The sequence below is a fragment of the Mytilus edulis genome, chromosome 7, assembly GCF_963676685.1.
Source record: "Mytilus edulis chromosome 7, xbMytEdul2.2, whole genome shotgun sequence".
Classification (NCBI taxonomy): Eukaryota; Metazoa; Mollusca; class Bivalvia; order Mytilida; family Mytilidae; genus Mytilus; species Mytilus edulis.
The window spans coordinates 23722331-23740954 of NC_092350.1; the positions used below are offsets into that span (position 1 = coordinate 23722331).

At 30.7% G+C, this 18624-nt stretch overlaps 1 protein-coding gene across 6 annotated transcripts in view; it reads right to left on the bottom strand.

Annotated features, from left to right (window-relative positions):
- The window catches only part of LOC139481062 (phosphonopyruvate decarboxylase-like), a 30675-nt gene extending 12076 nt beyond the window's left edge, over nt 1-18599 (bottom strand). The window contains exons 1-6 of one of the 6 annotated variants that reach the window (XM_071264126.1): nt 18443-18599; nt 15563-15658; nt 14489-14506; nt 10573-10587; nt 2208-2352; nt 712-842 (exon numbers count right to left, since the gene is read on the bottom strand). In XM_071264126.1, the coding sequence (XP_071120227.1) occupies nt 712-842; nt 2208-2352; nt 10573-10587; nt 14489-14506; nt 15563-15658; nt 18443-18496 (459 nt within the window). In that variant the 5' untranslated portion in view covers nt 18497-18599. Of the gene's footprint in view, nt 1-711; nt 843-2207; nt 2353-10572; nt 10588-14488; nt 14510-15562; nt 15659-18442 lie in introns of all 6 variants that reach the window. The other 5 variants (XM_071264125.1, XM_071264127.1, XM_071264129.1 and 2 more) reach the window with 5 other exon arrangements.
- Nucleotides 18600-18624: the final 25 nt, after the last annotated feature.

The window sequence follows — 18624 nt, forward strand, 5'->3', positions numbered from 1 at the left end:
ATTGCATTAGAATGTAAAATCATACATTATAAGACCATTCCCAAATGTTAGTCCTCTAGGGTTTTAGGAAATAGACTACTTTTAGAAGGTTTAATGTTAAGCACTGTAGTCTTCTCATATAATCAACAGAATCCTATGCTACAATTAGCTCACTGACACTATTCTAAGCTTCATTGCAAAATATCCTCTTATTAATCTTGTCCTAACACATATGTTTTCATAAAATGTGAAGATAATTTCATACTGAAAATTTGTAAGGGGAAATCTAGACTGTTGTTAGACACATTACCTTCTGCTATCTATGTATACTTTGTGTAGTTTATATGTTGTATGCCTATAGTTGTTATGACTTTGGTAAATAAAGATATATTGTTATAGATAAGGGTAAGGTTGGTACCTATCAAAACGTTTTAACCAGCTGAATTTGTTAGCACCTGACCTAAGTCTGGAATCAGATGTTCAGCAGTTGCCATTTGCTGATGTGGTTTCTTGTTTTTTTATGTACATTGGTTTTCCTGTTTGAATAGTTTTACATTAGTCATTTTTGGGGCCCTTTTGCTGTTCGGTGTGACCCAAGGCTCCATGTTAAAGACTGTACTTTCACCTTTAATGGTTTACTTTTACAAATTGTGGCTTGGATAGAGAGTTGTCTCATTGGCACTCATACAACATCTTCTTATATCTATAAACTTTAATATTCTTGACATATACCTGTAGATAAACCATTGAATGTTTTCCTGTTGCTAGGTGATAACCTGATGCCAAGGCAACAGCATTGCCTTCATTAGCTGCTATCAGATGTTTCCCTTCTGGTGCATTGGCTGTCACATAGGCACAAAAATCTGTAAATTAAATGACTTGTGGTTCTTAGCATTGTGTAGGAGTTTTATAAAATTGGACGAGGTAAACTTAAGTCTGTGCAGAAATGGAAAAAAAAAAAAAAAAATCAATTTATAATGGGGCATGACTCTAGAATATTTAGAGAATTACTGTCCAAATTTGAACATTGTGAGTTTTTGTTCTTTGCATTGTGTGTGTTTATTAAATTCAATATGAGAAAAACATATAAAGTAAGGAGTATATATGGAAACAAACACTTTTGCAAATTCCAAGCTATAAATGGGCATAACTCTAAAACAGTAAGAGGCTCACTGCTAAACAGTCTGCAAGTTTTGGTTCTTAGCTTTGTGTATGAATTCATAAAATATGGATGAAGAAAACTTGAGTTACAGTGTACGGAAACAAAAAACGGGATGGACAGAAAGATTGAGGCGGCCAACTATACCCTCGGTAAATTTTTTTTACATGGGTGAAATTTTCATCAAGGAGTAGCACGTTAGATGTGGGCGAGCTGAAGGACAAAGGGTAATACTTAATGCCACCGATATGTATATCAGAGGTATAAAAATGTAGGAGTCTTTGTTCAAACTCTGACACTTTAATGAAATCTAACAATATTAAAATTAATGATAAGTATTAAATAATAAATTATGTTCTACAGTTTACATGCTGATACCGATTGTCATCTTTATCTTATTTGCACATCTGTGACCAATACATATATTATAAATCTATACCCATTGTCATTTCTTCATTGATGGCATGATATATGATTTAGTCACATACTTTTATACTTATATTTTTAAATAGCCAATAATCAGAAATAATTAGTAATTTTATATTCACATTAATACTTGTTAAATGTTGTACCATGATGTTATCTGTTACAAACAGCTTGTTTGTCTTGTCAGAAATCATGAGATCAATACAATGTACTGTCCATTGGTTTTAAATCAAATCTGAATATACTTTCGTGTGTCTGAGGTTTATTGAAATATGATATTGTCTTGTTAATAAAATTAAAGATATAACTGATTTTTATATATAAAAAAGATTTCGTGTGATTGACAATGAGACAACTCTTCATAAAAGAACAAATGACACAGAAATAATCAACTATAAGTCTCTGTACAGCCTTCAACAATATAGTTCACTTGTTCAAGTTGCTGTACTATCTTGCTGTAAAAGACTATCTTAATGTATCAAAAGATATAAGCATTAATTTTGATCATAAATCGAAATTGACAAATGACTAGTTCATGCAGAAATGCCCTTTTTTTGTATAATTATACAGTCATGACAGTCTAAATCAATTTGTAGCTAGATGTTTAAATTTTTTAAATTGCACAGAATTTTTAATTTTTAACCTTTCAACAGTGAATCAGGCACTCCAGTAAAGTAATCTATTCCAAGTCCTACACATGCCTTGTAGAATTCTCCTGGGTTTAAAAAGTCTCGGACAAGTTCAGTGAATTCAGCTTCTTTATTTCTCCTTTGTTGTTCTTCATATTGCTGAAAAAATTTATACCAATTATTTTTAATATTTTCTGTATTTATTTTGTCTTATCTTACATTGTTACACTCATGAAAACCTGGAATTAATGGCTAAAGTTTTATTCTTGAAGACCTTGACCTTTACTAGATGGAAATTAAAACTCAAGGCTAATGTATTTATAAAATATGTAATATTCACTTATCAACTTCTAGCATCATTATTAAAATACTCTATAAACTAGAATCCTCTCATAGGTCCTAAGTAGTTAAAACATTTTCATCTGAGTTTAAAAAATTTCCCTCTTTGAAGAACTTTTCTGATTTGAAGGACTTTTCAAATATATTCTATTAAAATATCCAGAATTACTGATCTTTAAGTGGAAAAATATCTTTTTATAGGACTGATTGTTAATAATTTTTATCATTCATAAAACCAAACTTAAAATAATGTTATAGCATGTGCATTTGATCAAACATCCACTGTCTCTAGGACATTATTGCCAATTGTAATCTTTTAATGTAAAAAGATGGTAAAACATTTAAAAATATAATCCAAATACAATATTTTGAATTCATGAATTGTAATTTTAATCAGAATGATATATATTATCCCCTATTTCCAGAAATTGTTATGGTAGATGCAATAGGTAACACAGATCAAAATTTGAGGTACACTATTACAAAATCCATTGTACTGCAATGGCAGTCAGAACAAAAGACAAAAACTTGGTGTACAGGATAGCAACTACAATTGTTTTCAATGGCAATAAGGAACACATATATTACTAAATCTGCCAGAGTGATAGCTGGTGATCGGGTATGTATACAATAAGTTCATTTAGATAATCACAAACAGGAATTGTAAGTAGATAGGAAGTAGGAAAAGCAAATAATCCCAGCAAGTTGCATTCTAACATCTACCAACTTATGATAAGATACACATGAATTAAACAACCTTATCTAGAAAATATTCAAGAGGTTAGACAAAAGGAAAAAGATTTTTATGGTAAATAAGGTTTAACCACATCCCACTCTCGGATACACTTTGAACCTTCTTTGTCGCAAGCTATAGTATTTATCATATATATTATCATATATTGATAGTAATTGTGTAAATTTAAAGACTAACAATTATTATTCTACAGGAGAAAACCACCAATTATATCAGCATTTCTTTTCAATCAAATATTAAAGGACTTTTAAATGTTTATAAATAAATAATTTTTCCTCATGCAACCAAAAAAGATATAATAACAAGTAATGACTTCTTTTACTATTAGGCGAGTGTAATATTTGAAAAAGACGTCTAGTTAAGGACTTTAATGCACCCACCTAACACACGGCTAATTTTTTTTTAAATGAAAGAATAATGATTAAACTTTAATTTTTGCCCGGTCGTCACAAAATCGTACGGTGCAGTTTTTGTAAAATTGACGTTTATTTCAGAAATTAGTTGAAAATTATATAATTACGACATGTTTTTCAAGCAATGGAAATTAGTCGTATCTCTTCTTTTAGACAGAATAATTAAGTGAATTAGATTCTTAAAATAATGAAAAACAATATTTACAACTGCAAGTCCGCATGCTTTTGCATTCCTTCTAAATATTTGACATTTTGTACGAAAATTTTCATAATCCCGACCTTTTCGGATCTACAATTAATTTTTATTAAATGTTTTTGCAATCTATCCGTTTTAGATCACACCAAATTACTCATCAGTTATCGTTTTTTCATTCAAGATCAAGACTTTATCTCAACATTTCTTAAAATCACGAATTTCTGTAATTTTATGATGTTGGGTAAAATCACTATAATTTCCGGAATCCCTTATCTATTTCGTTATCGTTTTTTTACTGAATATATTAGTCGATTTCCGTGTACTTAATAGTGCTATTAGAGTACGATAAATCATATTTAAACGGTTCTATTTCTATCTTTAACTTCAGTGTAGCTTAAATAGATATAAAATCGTCCAAAATAAAGATCAAATCAAAGTAAAACATAGTTTTTGAGTTCTGTAGAATTCACCCCTTTCTAAATAAGGAATCGTATCGGAAAGTTGTAGAAAATCTTCCGAGTCGTGTCAAATTTTCACAGTCCAGTTCACAATGAAACCCTTCCTTTGCTAAAAAGCAAAAAAAACTATCCATTTATTGACACAGATGCATAGTCTGTCATATATTTACTACAGTTAACACTTAAATGAAGATACAGTTGTATTGCCGCAGTGGGAAAACGAAAAGATGAAGTTTACAGAAGACTGGTCGATGAATAGGAAAAAAATGAAAACATCCCATTTGAAAATACAAAATATCATAAGAGTTGCTATAAATATTTGAAAAGTAAGCACAACCTATCAACTTCTGTTTTGTCTGTACAAAGACTTTGTACTACATGTACCAATTCTACCGACCAGTAGATCTTCTCATATATCAACGAGGACAGTAGATCTACCACTCATTCTGATTTGTCTGTTTGTATATTTTGCAAATGTATAAAGCCTATAAGCAAGTTACACAACTTCATAAGGTATCCTCTGAGGAGCAAACCCAAGCTGTAGTGAGTGTTACTACATATATCTCCTACAATGATCTGATTTACAAAATAACTCGTGTTAATTTTACTATTAAATCTTTATACCATCGAGCTAGCATCGCTAAATATTTGCTACAAAATTTGAAATCAGAAATTAAAGAGCTATTTAGTTCTTAACATAAAACAGCTTTTACTAACATTTCGACGATTACAGATGACGTGCCTGTACACAAGGAAGTATTCTGGTTAACAACTTTAATTACTTGATCAGTTAACCGGGCTTAATTTCTGCCCGAGGATCGCCGCCGAGAAAACTACACAACATATTATCAGCTTCATAGTTACATGTATACAGCTTCAACAAGGCCAAGGTACATCCAATATTGTATACAGTAGCTCTATAATTTTGTCTTATGCCGTAATGACGGAAAATTACCCGTTTAAAATGACTGTGATATTCGGTCTGTAAAATTTAAAGATCTGAGCAGTGACTGCGAAACTGGTTGCAAGCACTTAGTTTACGGAAGCAGATATAGGGTAAAGTTGTAATCCAATCAGATGAATATCCATTATCTTAAAACATTTCACTGGATTATTCAATTGAAATTATGCCACCTGCTTTAAAAACATTTCTGTGTTGTCTTTTGGATGATGGCACATCTGCGGCAGTTAATAAAGCGTACGATATTCCTATTGACAAAATTCTTAGATGTATGGCTTTAGTAGAATGTATATTATCTAAAAATATTTTTTTTTACTCTTTTTCATTTAGATTTATCACTACCAATGCACCGTGTTTATGGACACACCTTTGATAACTATTAACAAGTTTGACTGATCAGGAGATTAGAAACAATAAAAATGGGGCATACATTCTACATGGCATTATTTTTCTTCTGGGGGTTAAAATTTTATCCAAGACAATGTCGACCCAACTACAGAAACAATGAAAGATCTCCGTATGACTTTGGTTGGCTAAAAGGCAACATCGGTCCGGTATGATGTCATCCAACTTTCTACAAGATTTGATCTATTCACGCATTGGTATAGGTATAGGGGGAGGGTTGAGATTTCCAAAAACATGTTTAACACCGCCGCAATTTTGCGCCTGTCCCAAGTCAGGAGCATCGTGCCTTTCTTAGTTTTGTATAATTTTTTATTTTAACTTCTTGAGTATATTTCGAAGCTTAGTATGACGTCCATTATCATTTCCAAGTAGTACATTTTTGTTTAGGGGCCAGCTGAAGAACGCCTCCGGTTTGGGAGTTTCTTGCTGCATTGACGACCCATTGGTGTTTTTTGGCCGTTGCCTGCTTTTTAGTGGGTTGGTGTCTCTTTGACAAATCCCTCATGTCTATTCCAAATTTTTAATTCAATCTGTATATAGTAGATCTTGTGTCCGCTTTGAGCAAAACCTCTGCTGTACTGATATATGCCCATGCCAAGGAAGTTGTCTTTGTATGGATATATTGACCAATAAGAATGATGAGATTACAAGTTAAAATGAAGCTATAATATTCGGATATCGCAATATTCCGACACCTAAATGGTCCAACATCCCATTGGTCCGACGTTTCGATCACGGGATTTTAACATTAGAAAGCCAAATAAAAGTTTCAATATTAGGATAGCCTTGTCCTCCGTTTGAAGCGGTGTAACAAGATAAAAAAAAACGTAATACTTAGTGCCAAAGTAGCCGAACGTCATCACTAGTGTAATATTTAAAAAGAGTACAAACTACTTTATCAAGTGTTGTTTGATTAATTATATATCTCAAGATACACGGCGGCCGACTGAAGTAAAATCAAACACATTTTGACGTACAATGAGTGATCATATTTTCCTTGTGATGTTTTATATTAAAATTGTCAATTTGTTGATATAAAAATACCAGTAGCACTTTACTCATTTTAGTTATGTTTGTTAGTACTCTTATCATATCTGATTTAGTGATGTATGAGTTGTTAATGTCTGTGTCATTTTGGTCTTTTGTGGATAGTTGTCTCATTGGCAATCATACCACATCTTCTTTTTTATATATCAACATATTGCAACATATATAAAACAAAATCTGCTCTATGGTTGTCAGGCTTTCAAACTAACAGGAGACCATACGCTTCCTCAATTTTAATAAACAGCTCATCATGGGACTTTTCTAAACAATTAAAAATACGTCATATGTTATATTTTCCCCTTGCTTCAAATATTTTGTTTCGGATTATTTATATCAAATTTGCAGACATATATGTTTGTAAATACGCGCAATCAAATGATATGGAGGTATTATATGATTTAGATAATGCAAGGGCGACTACAGATACATTTGTGTGACTTAAATGTTGATTTTCAAAGACTCCGAGAGAAAACGTTATGTAACATGCGTTACCGTTAAAATCAACCAAAATTAATTAATATTATGATAGAAATATATTTTCCCAACAGTAATACAGCATTCCTATAAAATTGTTTCGTTTTTGCATTTGTTTTGACTCGATTTTACAACTGGAAGTATCCGTGAATTAATTGCACCCATGACCTTTGACCTCGATTTAAAAAAAAATGCACCATAATTTCTTTTGACGACCGGGATATTTAGAAAGTACACATTCTTAGCTTTCTAGTGATATATAATTTAGCCGTGTGTTAGGTAGGTGCATTAAAAATGTAAATTTGGCTCTCATATCACTCGCCTATATAAATGTACCTTGATTTCAACTTAAAATTGTTTGTTTCTAGACCTGGTTAAATATTTAAACAAAAATGCAATATTTCAAAATTTCTACTCTTTTATCATGAACTTTATCCATTTCAACTACTTTTAATTAAATAATCATAAATACAAATTGTTTAAAAGACATGTTTATTTTCTCAGTACTCAGCCACTTAGCTGAAACAAATTGTTACATATCAGCATTGTTGTGAAACATTTTAAAATCACTCTTATTTCCTCACTTGTGTCACTAAGAGACAAAGTACAATGTATGTGCTTTTTTGTGTATGTAATTGAAATGCAGAAGTCTTAAAAGATATATTTATCCAATTCATCATGAAAGAATTTTTAAAATTAACATAAATTCAGAAATGTTTGCATCCATTTATTATCACAATCTATGAACTTAATGCTATTTAGTGTATAGCTAAATACAAAAATTCCATCAAATTTAAAAAGTTTAATTTAGTAAAATCTATCTCATGACAGTTGTTTGCAATAATAATTACATTAGATGTATGTTTCATTATAATACGTTTTTCTGATTGGCTAACTGCACATCACATGTTATTCCTTAAGCAATTTCATCACTCAATAAAACTTATCATTCAAGGTCCCATGAGGTCCCACAATAAAGTGCACAGCTGAATTAAATAAAAAAAATATTAGATTCGTGTTCTTGATCCTAGCTAAACAAGAGTGCACACACTGAAATGTCTCGCCTTCTATACTAATCATTGATATTATGTTGATAGTCTTAAGTATAAAGCTAAGCTTTATTACAACTGTCACATAAACTTAACATTAACCAAGATAACTAAACAAAGACCAATGAACCTTGAAAATGAGGTCAAGGTCAGATGAACCAAGCCAGGTAGACATGTACAGCTAACAATGCTTCTATACAACATATATAGTTGACCCATTACTTATAGTTTAAGAAAAATAGACCAAACACAAAAACTTAACACTGTGCAATGAACCGTGAAAATGAGGTCACGGTCAAATAAAACCTGCGCAACTGACATAAAGATCATAAAATATTTCCATACACCAAATATAGTTGACCTATGGCATACAGTATTAGATAAAAAGACCGAAACTCAAAAACTTAACTTTGACCACTGAACCATGAAAATGAGGTCAAGGTCACATGACATCTGCCCGCTAGACATGTACACCTTACAATCATTCCATACAACAAATATAGTAGACCTATTGCATATAGTATGAGAAAAATAGACCAAAACACAAAAATTTAACTATAACCACTGAACCATGAAAATGAGGTCAAGGTCAGATGACACCTGCCAGTTGGACATCTAGACCTTACAGTCCTTCCATACACCGAATATACTAGCCCTATTGCTTATAGTATCTGAGATATGGACTTGACCACCAAAACTTAACCTTGTTCACTGATCCATGAAATGAGGTCGAGGTCAAGTGAAAACTGTCTGACAGACATGAGGACCTTGCAAGGTACACACATATTAAATATAATTATCCTATTACTTATAATAAGTGAGAATTCAACATTACAAAAAATTTGAACTTTTTTTTCAAGTGGTCACTGAACCATGAAAATGAGGTCAAGGACATTGGACATGTGACTGACGGAAACTTCGTAACATGAAGCATCTATATACAAAGTATGAAGCATCCAGATCTTCCACCTTCTAAAATATAAAGCTTTAAAGAAGTGAGCTAACACCGCCGCCGCCGCCGGATCACTATCCCTATGTCGAGCTTTCTGCAACAAAAGTTGCAGGCTCGACAAAAATGTAATTATTTTAGTATTGAATGCTTCTTTTTGTAACTTCATAGGGTTGTAAAAGCGTTGACCGCGCTTCATACAAAATGTACTTTGGTCAACGCTTTTACACCCCAATGAAATTACAAAAAGAAGCATTCAATACTTAAATAAAAATATTTTAAAATTTCTGAATTCATAGTGCATGTATATTAATAAGTATTTGTGCTATATCATACCTTGAATATGGATGAGGATTTTTCTTGTATATTAGTTTTTATGACACCAATTTCATTTTATTTATTATTAAGAATGAATTTTAATTTCTGTTAACAAATCAGTCAGCGTATTCTAATGCATACATTCACCTCGGAAGGTAACAATAAAAAAATCTTTTGCTTTTGCTATAATATGTTTCCAGGACTAAAATATAAATGTCAAACATGCTCCATCATAGGATGACATAACCAAGATCATATGCTCCATCATAGGGTGACCTTACCTAGATTGTATGCTCCACTGAATGAAGCACCATTCATCATTGATAGCCATTTAATAAGAAATCTTAAATTGAAGTGTGTCAGTGCTGCAAAGGCAATTGCTGGTAAGATAAAATATTTGTGACAATTAGTTTTCATCCTTAGGTAAAGGAAATACACCTGACAGGAGACTATATTGGTCAAATTCATTAAAGACTATTTACAATTGATCAGAATCATAAAGGAGAAATGGTGAGACTTAAAAGAAAAATATTATGTTTGGTTTTTATCTTGCCATTTGTATCCCTTTTATCTAATTTTTTGTATGGTTTAAATCAAATGTTGTTTTATGCCTGAGAATACTAAAACAGTAAGAGAAAAAAATTGTTGAAAGAAAAACAATAATTAGTAAGTATATAACATATGCTGTCTGAACATAAATCCTTTGAAAATGCATCTATTAATATTGAATAAATGAAATTGGTGCCGTAATTATTAAATAAGGCCAAGTAAAAAAACATCGCTATTCCGAGAGACCTATTCTTTGTACACTTTATTAACACTTATTTTCTAAAACCAATTCAATCATGTGAAACATATATCAAAAACAAATTTTTCAGAAAAAAACCTTTTATATTTACCGTCAACTTTGAAGTCACTAGCTACCAAAGATATTTTTTACTTGGCCTATGTATTTAAAAGATTATGAGCATAGGAGTCTTCATGCTCTGTACAAAGTAACATGGGAACTGCCTTACCTTTTCTTGTAAAGACTTTAATAATAATAATCAGCAGCAACCACAGAGGTCACATGGAAAATAAAAAGATGCATATTTATCAATTACAGTACAAGTACAGTGAAACCTTCTTAAAATGAACCATGTTAAATTCAGAACAATTCAATTTTAGGCTTCCAATGATTTTTTGTTTAACTTTTTAAAATTTCAAACAAGAGAACTTTTCTGATATTGCTCTTAAAGAAATAGCTGTAGAATTGTAGCTCTTAGGTCCTTAAGGTATTTTTTTACTATTTGGGTACGATATAAGAGCTACAGTTCTGCAGCTAACAAAGAAATATAAAAAGTGTCTTGATAACAGGTTTCAGTGTACATTGACATTTTAGGATATTTCAGCTGTATCTCTTTGTGCATCTGCAAAAAAATGTGCAAAACTTGTATGTTTTTTTATTAATAATAAGCAGCGTAAAACAATTTAGTTATTTATAAATTAAAATCAGATGCACATTTTCTACTGAAATTTATTTCAAATGTTTGCCATGAAAATGCAAAAGAATTTGTGCACCTGATATTTCTTTCTTTCACCAAGATGTGAATATGAAAGGTGTTGTCAGCTTAAAAGTATTTCATAGAAGTATAGTAGGCATAGAGTAGAAGGAAAGACAAGGCAAATGAAATAACACAGCTATAGATGAGCACAGGCAAGCTTCACCCAATTCTGTAAAACAAAAAAAGGAAAAAATATGGAAAGAAAAGAAATAAAGAACTAGACTGGATGAACTGTAATTCCCAGGAGATGTGTATACAACTTATGTTTAAAATTGTGTATTCCTGTTAATTTTAGGTCTAAAAATAAGCAAAATCAGATTTGTACATTTGTTTATTAATATCAAGCTTATTCACTCTCTCACACTCAAACTTTACGTCACAGACAAACAAAATTATAATTGTGATTTATGTAGTGTTATAGCTTTGCAGATATATACCTGTTTATCTAAACTGTTTCTCTATAACAGAACATAATAGCAAATACAATTAACCATTTTGAACATAAACATTGATATTTTATCGTGTATTTTTCTATGTTGTGATGTTATACTATTGTTTCAGAAAAAGAGAAGGTTTGGTACCATTAAAACGTTTATTCACGCTGCAAATCTTTGCACCTGTCCTAAGTCAGGAATCTGATGTACAGTAGTTGTTGTTTGTTTATGGAATTTATACATGTTTCTCGTTTCTTGTTTTTTATATAGACTAGACCGTTGGTTTTCCCATTTGAATGGTTTTACACTAGTAATTTTGGGGCCCTTTATAGCTTGTTGTTCGGTTTGAGCCAAGGCTCCGTGTTGAAGGCCGTACATTGACCTATAATGGTTTACTTTTATAAATTGTTATTTGGATGGAGAGTTGTCTCATTGGCACTTACACCACATCTTCCTATATCTACGTATTTTATGAAAAAAATTATAGTATTTTAATATATATCTAGATATTTAACAAATTTACAATACCTTACTTTAAAATATAATATGACATTGTTTTTAAAAAAATTGGTTAGGGGTTGTTATGTTTATATATTCTATTGAAAGTAACATATGAAACAGGTCAAAAACTTTGATAAGAAAACACTGATCCTTTTATAATACAATTTCATTACATTTTCTTTCAGGGAAATATCAAATTGCAGGCCGACTCTAAAATCTTCTTAATATCTATTCAAAGGTATATATCTATAACAGGTAAAATAATTTTATCAATCTTATAAGGTTGGAATGTGATATCATAATAAATATCACATTGTGTATAAAGCATGGAATTATTCTTTGGAATTATGAGCGATAGCACGAAGCAAGTTATCTCCCTTGCTGTGAACTAATTCATGTTTATAGCAGAATTTAATGTCTTTCAATGCGTTCAATTTCAATACATGTAATGAGGAAATGTTGGTATACCGAAATAACAGTGATTTTTTTTTCTCTGAAATTTCTCATTATTGTTTTGTATTACTGCAGAAGTGTCAACTAAAAACATGATTTTTTTACACAATACAGAGAGGCATAGGTACCAGGAAGTTTGTTCCAACTACGTCTCCATGTTTAGATAAGTACATGAAGTAATTTTTTATAATTTGATTCATTTTAGCCTTGATTAATAATGTTACATATGAATAAAACATTAGATTTTAAAATAATAATATCTCCCGCCACTTTGGAGGTTAAAAATGCTGGCTCCAATATTACTACTTCCTAAAAAAGGAAAGAAACTAGCTTAAATCATGGTAATAAACTAGCTTTATTATAAAATTTTACAGATTTATGATTCTAAATTGAGTTACAAGATTGGCTATACAACAGTGAACCATGCATAATAAAATGTGCTTCATGCAAATAAAATCATGAATTCTTGAAAATTTGAAGGTTCAAGGTTGAACCAGAATGGAGATGATTACAAGACATGGGTACCATCCATCAATAATATTGCTGAAAACAGACCAAGTTTCACAATATCAATTCAAAAATGTACTTGAAAAATTGTGTATTTTTTAATGAATATACATGAACAAGCATTTAAGAAAGTAATGACGCAGTGTGTGCAATATACAGCAGTTGATTACACATAACACGTGCCATTATGACTTTCCCCCATTTACAGTTTGACATTCACCATGCTATGTGTAACTTTCACTAAGAATTGACCTTTCTTTGGCAAAAAGCAAATATATGTTTTCATATTTTCATACACATGTTAAAATATTGTTATATGAAGCAAAATATATTAAGGTGTTTTTTATGATACATGTAAAAATCTATTTTGTATAATTCTATCAAACCTTGGACAAGCTGTTCAAGTGTTCAATTTTTATCAATTAAATTGGTTAAACTGTAATAAACTGATGCACAGTGGTTACTGCATTTATACATTTTGAAGTTAAAATGGTTTCAGTATGCAATACTTTCAATTTAAAAAAATTATGTATTTTTTTTTACCTTACATAATAAGCAAACTCACATTGCATAGAGCTTTGAATAATGTTGTGATAAGAAATGTTTTTGTCACATTATAAATTTTAAATAAGTATTAAAATAATGGAACAAACCAGTACATTTATTTATGAATTTAAATCATCTAAATTTTTTTAATAATGAAATAATGCAATAAAGCATTTCTTATTATGTTTCAGTAATGCTAAATGCAGTAATTGCTGTTTAAAATGATGAGGAAAAATATTTTATTTACTTCAGATTCCCCTCAAAATTTGACTAGCCAACTAAAGGCAATTGTACAACTTTTGTTTTTCAAGGCTATCCAATGCTTGGTGTAGAATGGTAAAGGACTTATCTGTTTTTTATTTGCATTTCCACACTAAAAATGTTCCACAACAGATTTATTGCATTTTGATTCAAGACAACATGACAAAGAATGAGCCATATAGAAGATAAGAGGTCATAAGTAATTGTGTTTATATGAATATGGAAAGCGCCAATGATCTATAATTTTGCAATATTCTTAATTTTGCTTTAGTACCATTTATGGCTTTTTCAAACAGCTCCACACTAAACAGGACAACCAGCTGAATACAGTTACCAATGGTTTAGTTTCCTTTCAAAAACACAGTAATGACAGTATATTTGATATTTTTTGTTTTTGTATGCAGATTCCAATATGGATTTTGCATGAACAAAGGAGAATTAAAAGTCTACAATCCTATTTACGGTATATTTGAATGTGAACTACACCATTGGTAACTGTGTTCGGTCGGTTATCCTGTATAGTGTGGGGCTGTTTGAAAAAGCCTTTAGTGGTACCGAAAAAAAAAATGGAAAAAAAGTCGGATAATCCAAATTATGTTCATATTTCATCTGATATAAAATCTAAATTTTGTAATAGTTGTACAGTTGCCTTTTTTATTTTTAAATTCCACTGAAAATTCACTTACAGATTGAGTACCATTACCCTGCTTAGAAAGAATGAAAATAAACAAAGACATTAGAATTATAATGATATGACATATTGATATTCAGAAAATCAAGTGAATATGGAAAGTCAATCAAAATACATTTCAAGTAAATTACTATCATCTTTGTATTTTATATACATTCAAAATATTAGTACAAATTCAACATGCACTGGCTCTTTTCATCTCACGTAAATCTACATCTTTTATAGAGACAGTATCACTCTTTGTAACTAACGCCAGAGGCTGTCTTTATATTAATGTTCCTTACATGGTAGTTTGTTGATGACTATATACTTTAAGACTCAGATAGTCAATCATCAATTAATCCACCTCCAAATAGATTTGATGTCATAACATAAACAAACAGTAAGAGATTAATAAGATCTTGTGCAATGTTAAAATCATCAGAATGCAACACTGAAATTGTAAAATTTTCTTAACTATTAAACATTGTTGTTAAATGAATGTGAAATTGAAGTATATATGTAAAAGTCTAAACAGATGAATAAGTTTAACCTAAGAACCAAAAAGCCCTCCAGGGATTTTACCTTAATTTAGGATTGTAAAAAAAACATGCATGTGTATAATCTTTTAAAATTTGAAGTTCCTATAATACATTTTTACCGAACTTGAAGCTTTGATAACACAATCTATCTTCAAATAACCTTTTCACATGTTTCCCATATTAAGCTTTACTTATGGTTTCTACATGTGTATTTATCATATGAAACTGTTGAATAACCAATTAAGCCCCATTTTGAAATAAAATCTCTTTTAAAACCCAATATGGTAACAAATTCAAAGAATATTAGATGACAGACAGAAGAACTGAGAAAACAGATGTCAAATGATTGGAATAGCTGATCACAAACTTGTTATAACCAGATGAGCTTAAAACGATGAATTTACAAACAACAGTCATAAAACACTTCATTAAAAACAGAAGATTGAAAAGCATAAACTCCATCGAAAAAAACAGGGTTTACATATAATTATTTTTTTCAATTAATGACACCACATGTGGAATAAAAAGAATGTATTAATGGGATTTACCTGTTCCTGCCCCTGAGGATTCTGATTGGCTACAGGGGAAGTTCTCAATCCTCTCTGTAATGTCCTATTCCCTTCAAGTATCTTTGGTTGCTTTAACTGTAATCAACATATAAATAAAAGGTATAATGTTTGGTCACACCAATTGCATATAATGACATATTATTGAGGCAATGAGCTTTGTATTGTGATGTGCTAGATGCAGATACTGAAAACAATTAAGGGTTCACTTAATTGTATTTGAAGCTTTGCGGATGTCTATCGGTAGTTTTACTGTTGCAAATTTAGTTTACCTGGCCATGCATGGCAGAGACAGGTTAACTATTATTTGAGACAGTGAAACTACCAATGGACGTCCGTAAAGCTTCAAATTCAATACAGTTATCTCCTTTCTAATGCAAAAGAAGTACATTTTTCAATTTCAATCATTATTTTAGTGTAAAATTTTCTTCAAAGAAAATTCTGTGAAAAGATGTTATCTTCTTTTGTCCATAAACTATGTACAATATGTATGCTTTTGATCTCAAACGTTAACACTGGGCTTTTTCTGACTTCTTGGCCCCTTCAGAATGTAATAAAATTTGATAAAAGGAGATTTCTAGGTGCAATTAGAGTTTTTTTTGCTAATTATTGTAGAAATTTCATGTCAATACATTTCGCAATTCAAAATGTTGGCTTCCTTTGTTACAGACAAGGAGATAGAGAATTTCGACTTACTGTCATCCAATTAGAACCATTGATACAAAATAATTGCATTAGAATGAAAGACCTACATGAACACTTTTTTTACAACATCCATTTACAATTAACAGATTTTTGAAAGGTACTTTCAAAACAAATTCATTAGAAACGAAAATCTGTATAATCATCTATGGAATTGAATCAATGCTTGAAATGCCCAAAACAAAGGAAATTCAACCAATGAAGTGATTATTTTCATTAAGATTTTATCATTTCTATATATTCTTGGTAGTTTTACTTCCATTTTGGGGACTAAAGTCCCCCCTCTCATAATTTTGGCCCCTGCAAACGTATGTTGAAAACTTAAAAGTAAAAAAATGTACATGAATTGAATCTTTCTGATGATAAAGACTATCTTACAATATAAATACAGCATACATATATTATTAATTTATGACACTTTTGTTTTAAATACTAACTTTATCACCAAGAATATCAAACAAGCTGAGCAAGCCAGCTTAAAGGCGAGCTGATGAAGTCAGTTTCAAAAAACAAAATGCCATTATTTTCTTTTTATAAGCATTTTGTTTTAGTTGAAATGTTGTTTTGATTGAGAATATGAAGTTAAATGATATATATGTAGTAAGTAAAACTACTGTTGCATGTACAAAATATAATGACAGGTGTTTGAATGAAGTTGTGTACATTTCATTGATAAAATGATGCGGATGGACTTGAGCGTGTGACTTTGCTGCACTGATATACATTGTACATGATGTCATTTAGGAGATAACTGTATTGTATTTTAAGCTCTGAAGGCATCAATTAGGGATTTGATGGTCGCAAATTAAGTTTACTGGTGACACGTTAGTGGAGACAGTAAACGGGAATTTGCAACCATCAATTCCCCAATTGATGCCGTCGGAGCTTAAACTACAATATTGTTATCTCCATTCTAATGCAACTGACAGAAAACAACGTTAAAACATGTATTTAAAATCTGTCATATGCTGTCTGCGCTTGCGCGTACGTCCCATAGCATCAATTGTCAATTGATGCCATGTAAATACATTTTGTAAGTGACGTTATCCAATCAAAATGAATGTTACAAATGTTGTTGCAATAGAATGCCTAATATTCTTAAGTATCAAGTCCTGTCCATGATCTTACAAAATTTTATGCAGTAAGATCAAAGGGAAAATGTATAAATTGGTGATAAATGTATACTTGTATATGCTTAATATTAATTTAGGTTTCTGGTATGGTACGTACCGGTGTAGGTGGAAAAGACTAGATGTAATAGGACATTTTCATTTATTGATAATTAAAATTAATTACAAAATGTACTTCAAATTTACTGAGCATATTAAAAAAAATTATAAGATGAAAATAAATTATATAAGCATTGTCATTTGAACAGGTTTAAATCTTTTTTTTTTAATTCCAATTTTATTCAAATTGATAATGCTTTACAGATTGTATAAAAACCAATTACTTCTCATATTTTATCAATATCAATCTATATATATCATAAATATAGTATGATTTGACATGTACCATATATAAATTGTATAGAATATATATATATTAAAATTGATTTGTTTGACAAGAGGTTGACACATGGTTTTAACTTGCTTTCAATTCTATAGTTCCTATGAATCACACAATCAATTATTAAATAAAAAAGGTTTTGCATGAAATGCAATTACTGGAAGCAGAGGATATTCGTTTAAACTATAGAGCTGTGATCAAACATTTTTTTTTTAGGGAATCACTGAGGCATGAATGGAGCAGGAGACCTTTAAGGGAAGTCACTGCCCCCTCCTCCCTTTATGAAAATTTCTAGATCCCCCAGTCCAAATATTTATGACGTCTTGCAAGGCTTTTTAAAAAAAAAAATCTGGAAATGCGTCCCAGAAATTTTTGCTTATTAGAACTAGATCCCCCACTGTCGTTGGCGATGTTTCACTTTCAATGTTAGTAACTGCTCAAACATTATATTTTTGTTTCATTTCGTTGCTTTTGACATCTTATTTTCTTCTCTGTGGTTAAGACAGTTAGATATAATGTCCAACTACTCAGCTGGGACTATCATACATTGTACTAGAATCAATGTCACAGTACAACTACTATAGTATAGTATATAAGAGTCTACTCGGCTACTAGTGCTCAAAGAAAAATACAAACTGTAAAAACACTTACCAAGAATTTGCAAATTGAAGAACAAATTCTGTTCATCTTTGTGAATGTTGCCATTTGTGGAAAATGCTACGAATACATTAAATTTTCACAGAACATGAATAGAAATATTATAGATAACCAGATAACGTTCCGTGGTTTCCGAGCACGCACCTGTTAATTGACCCGGAAGAAGTATATTTACT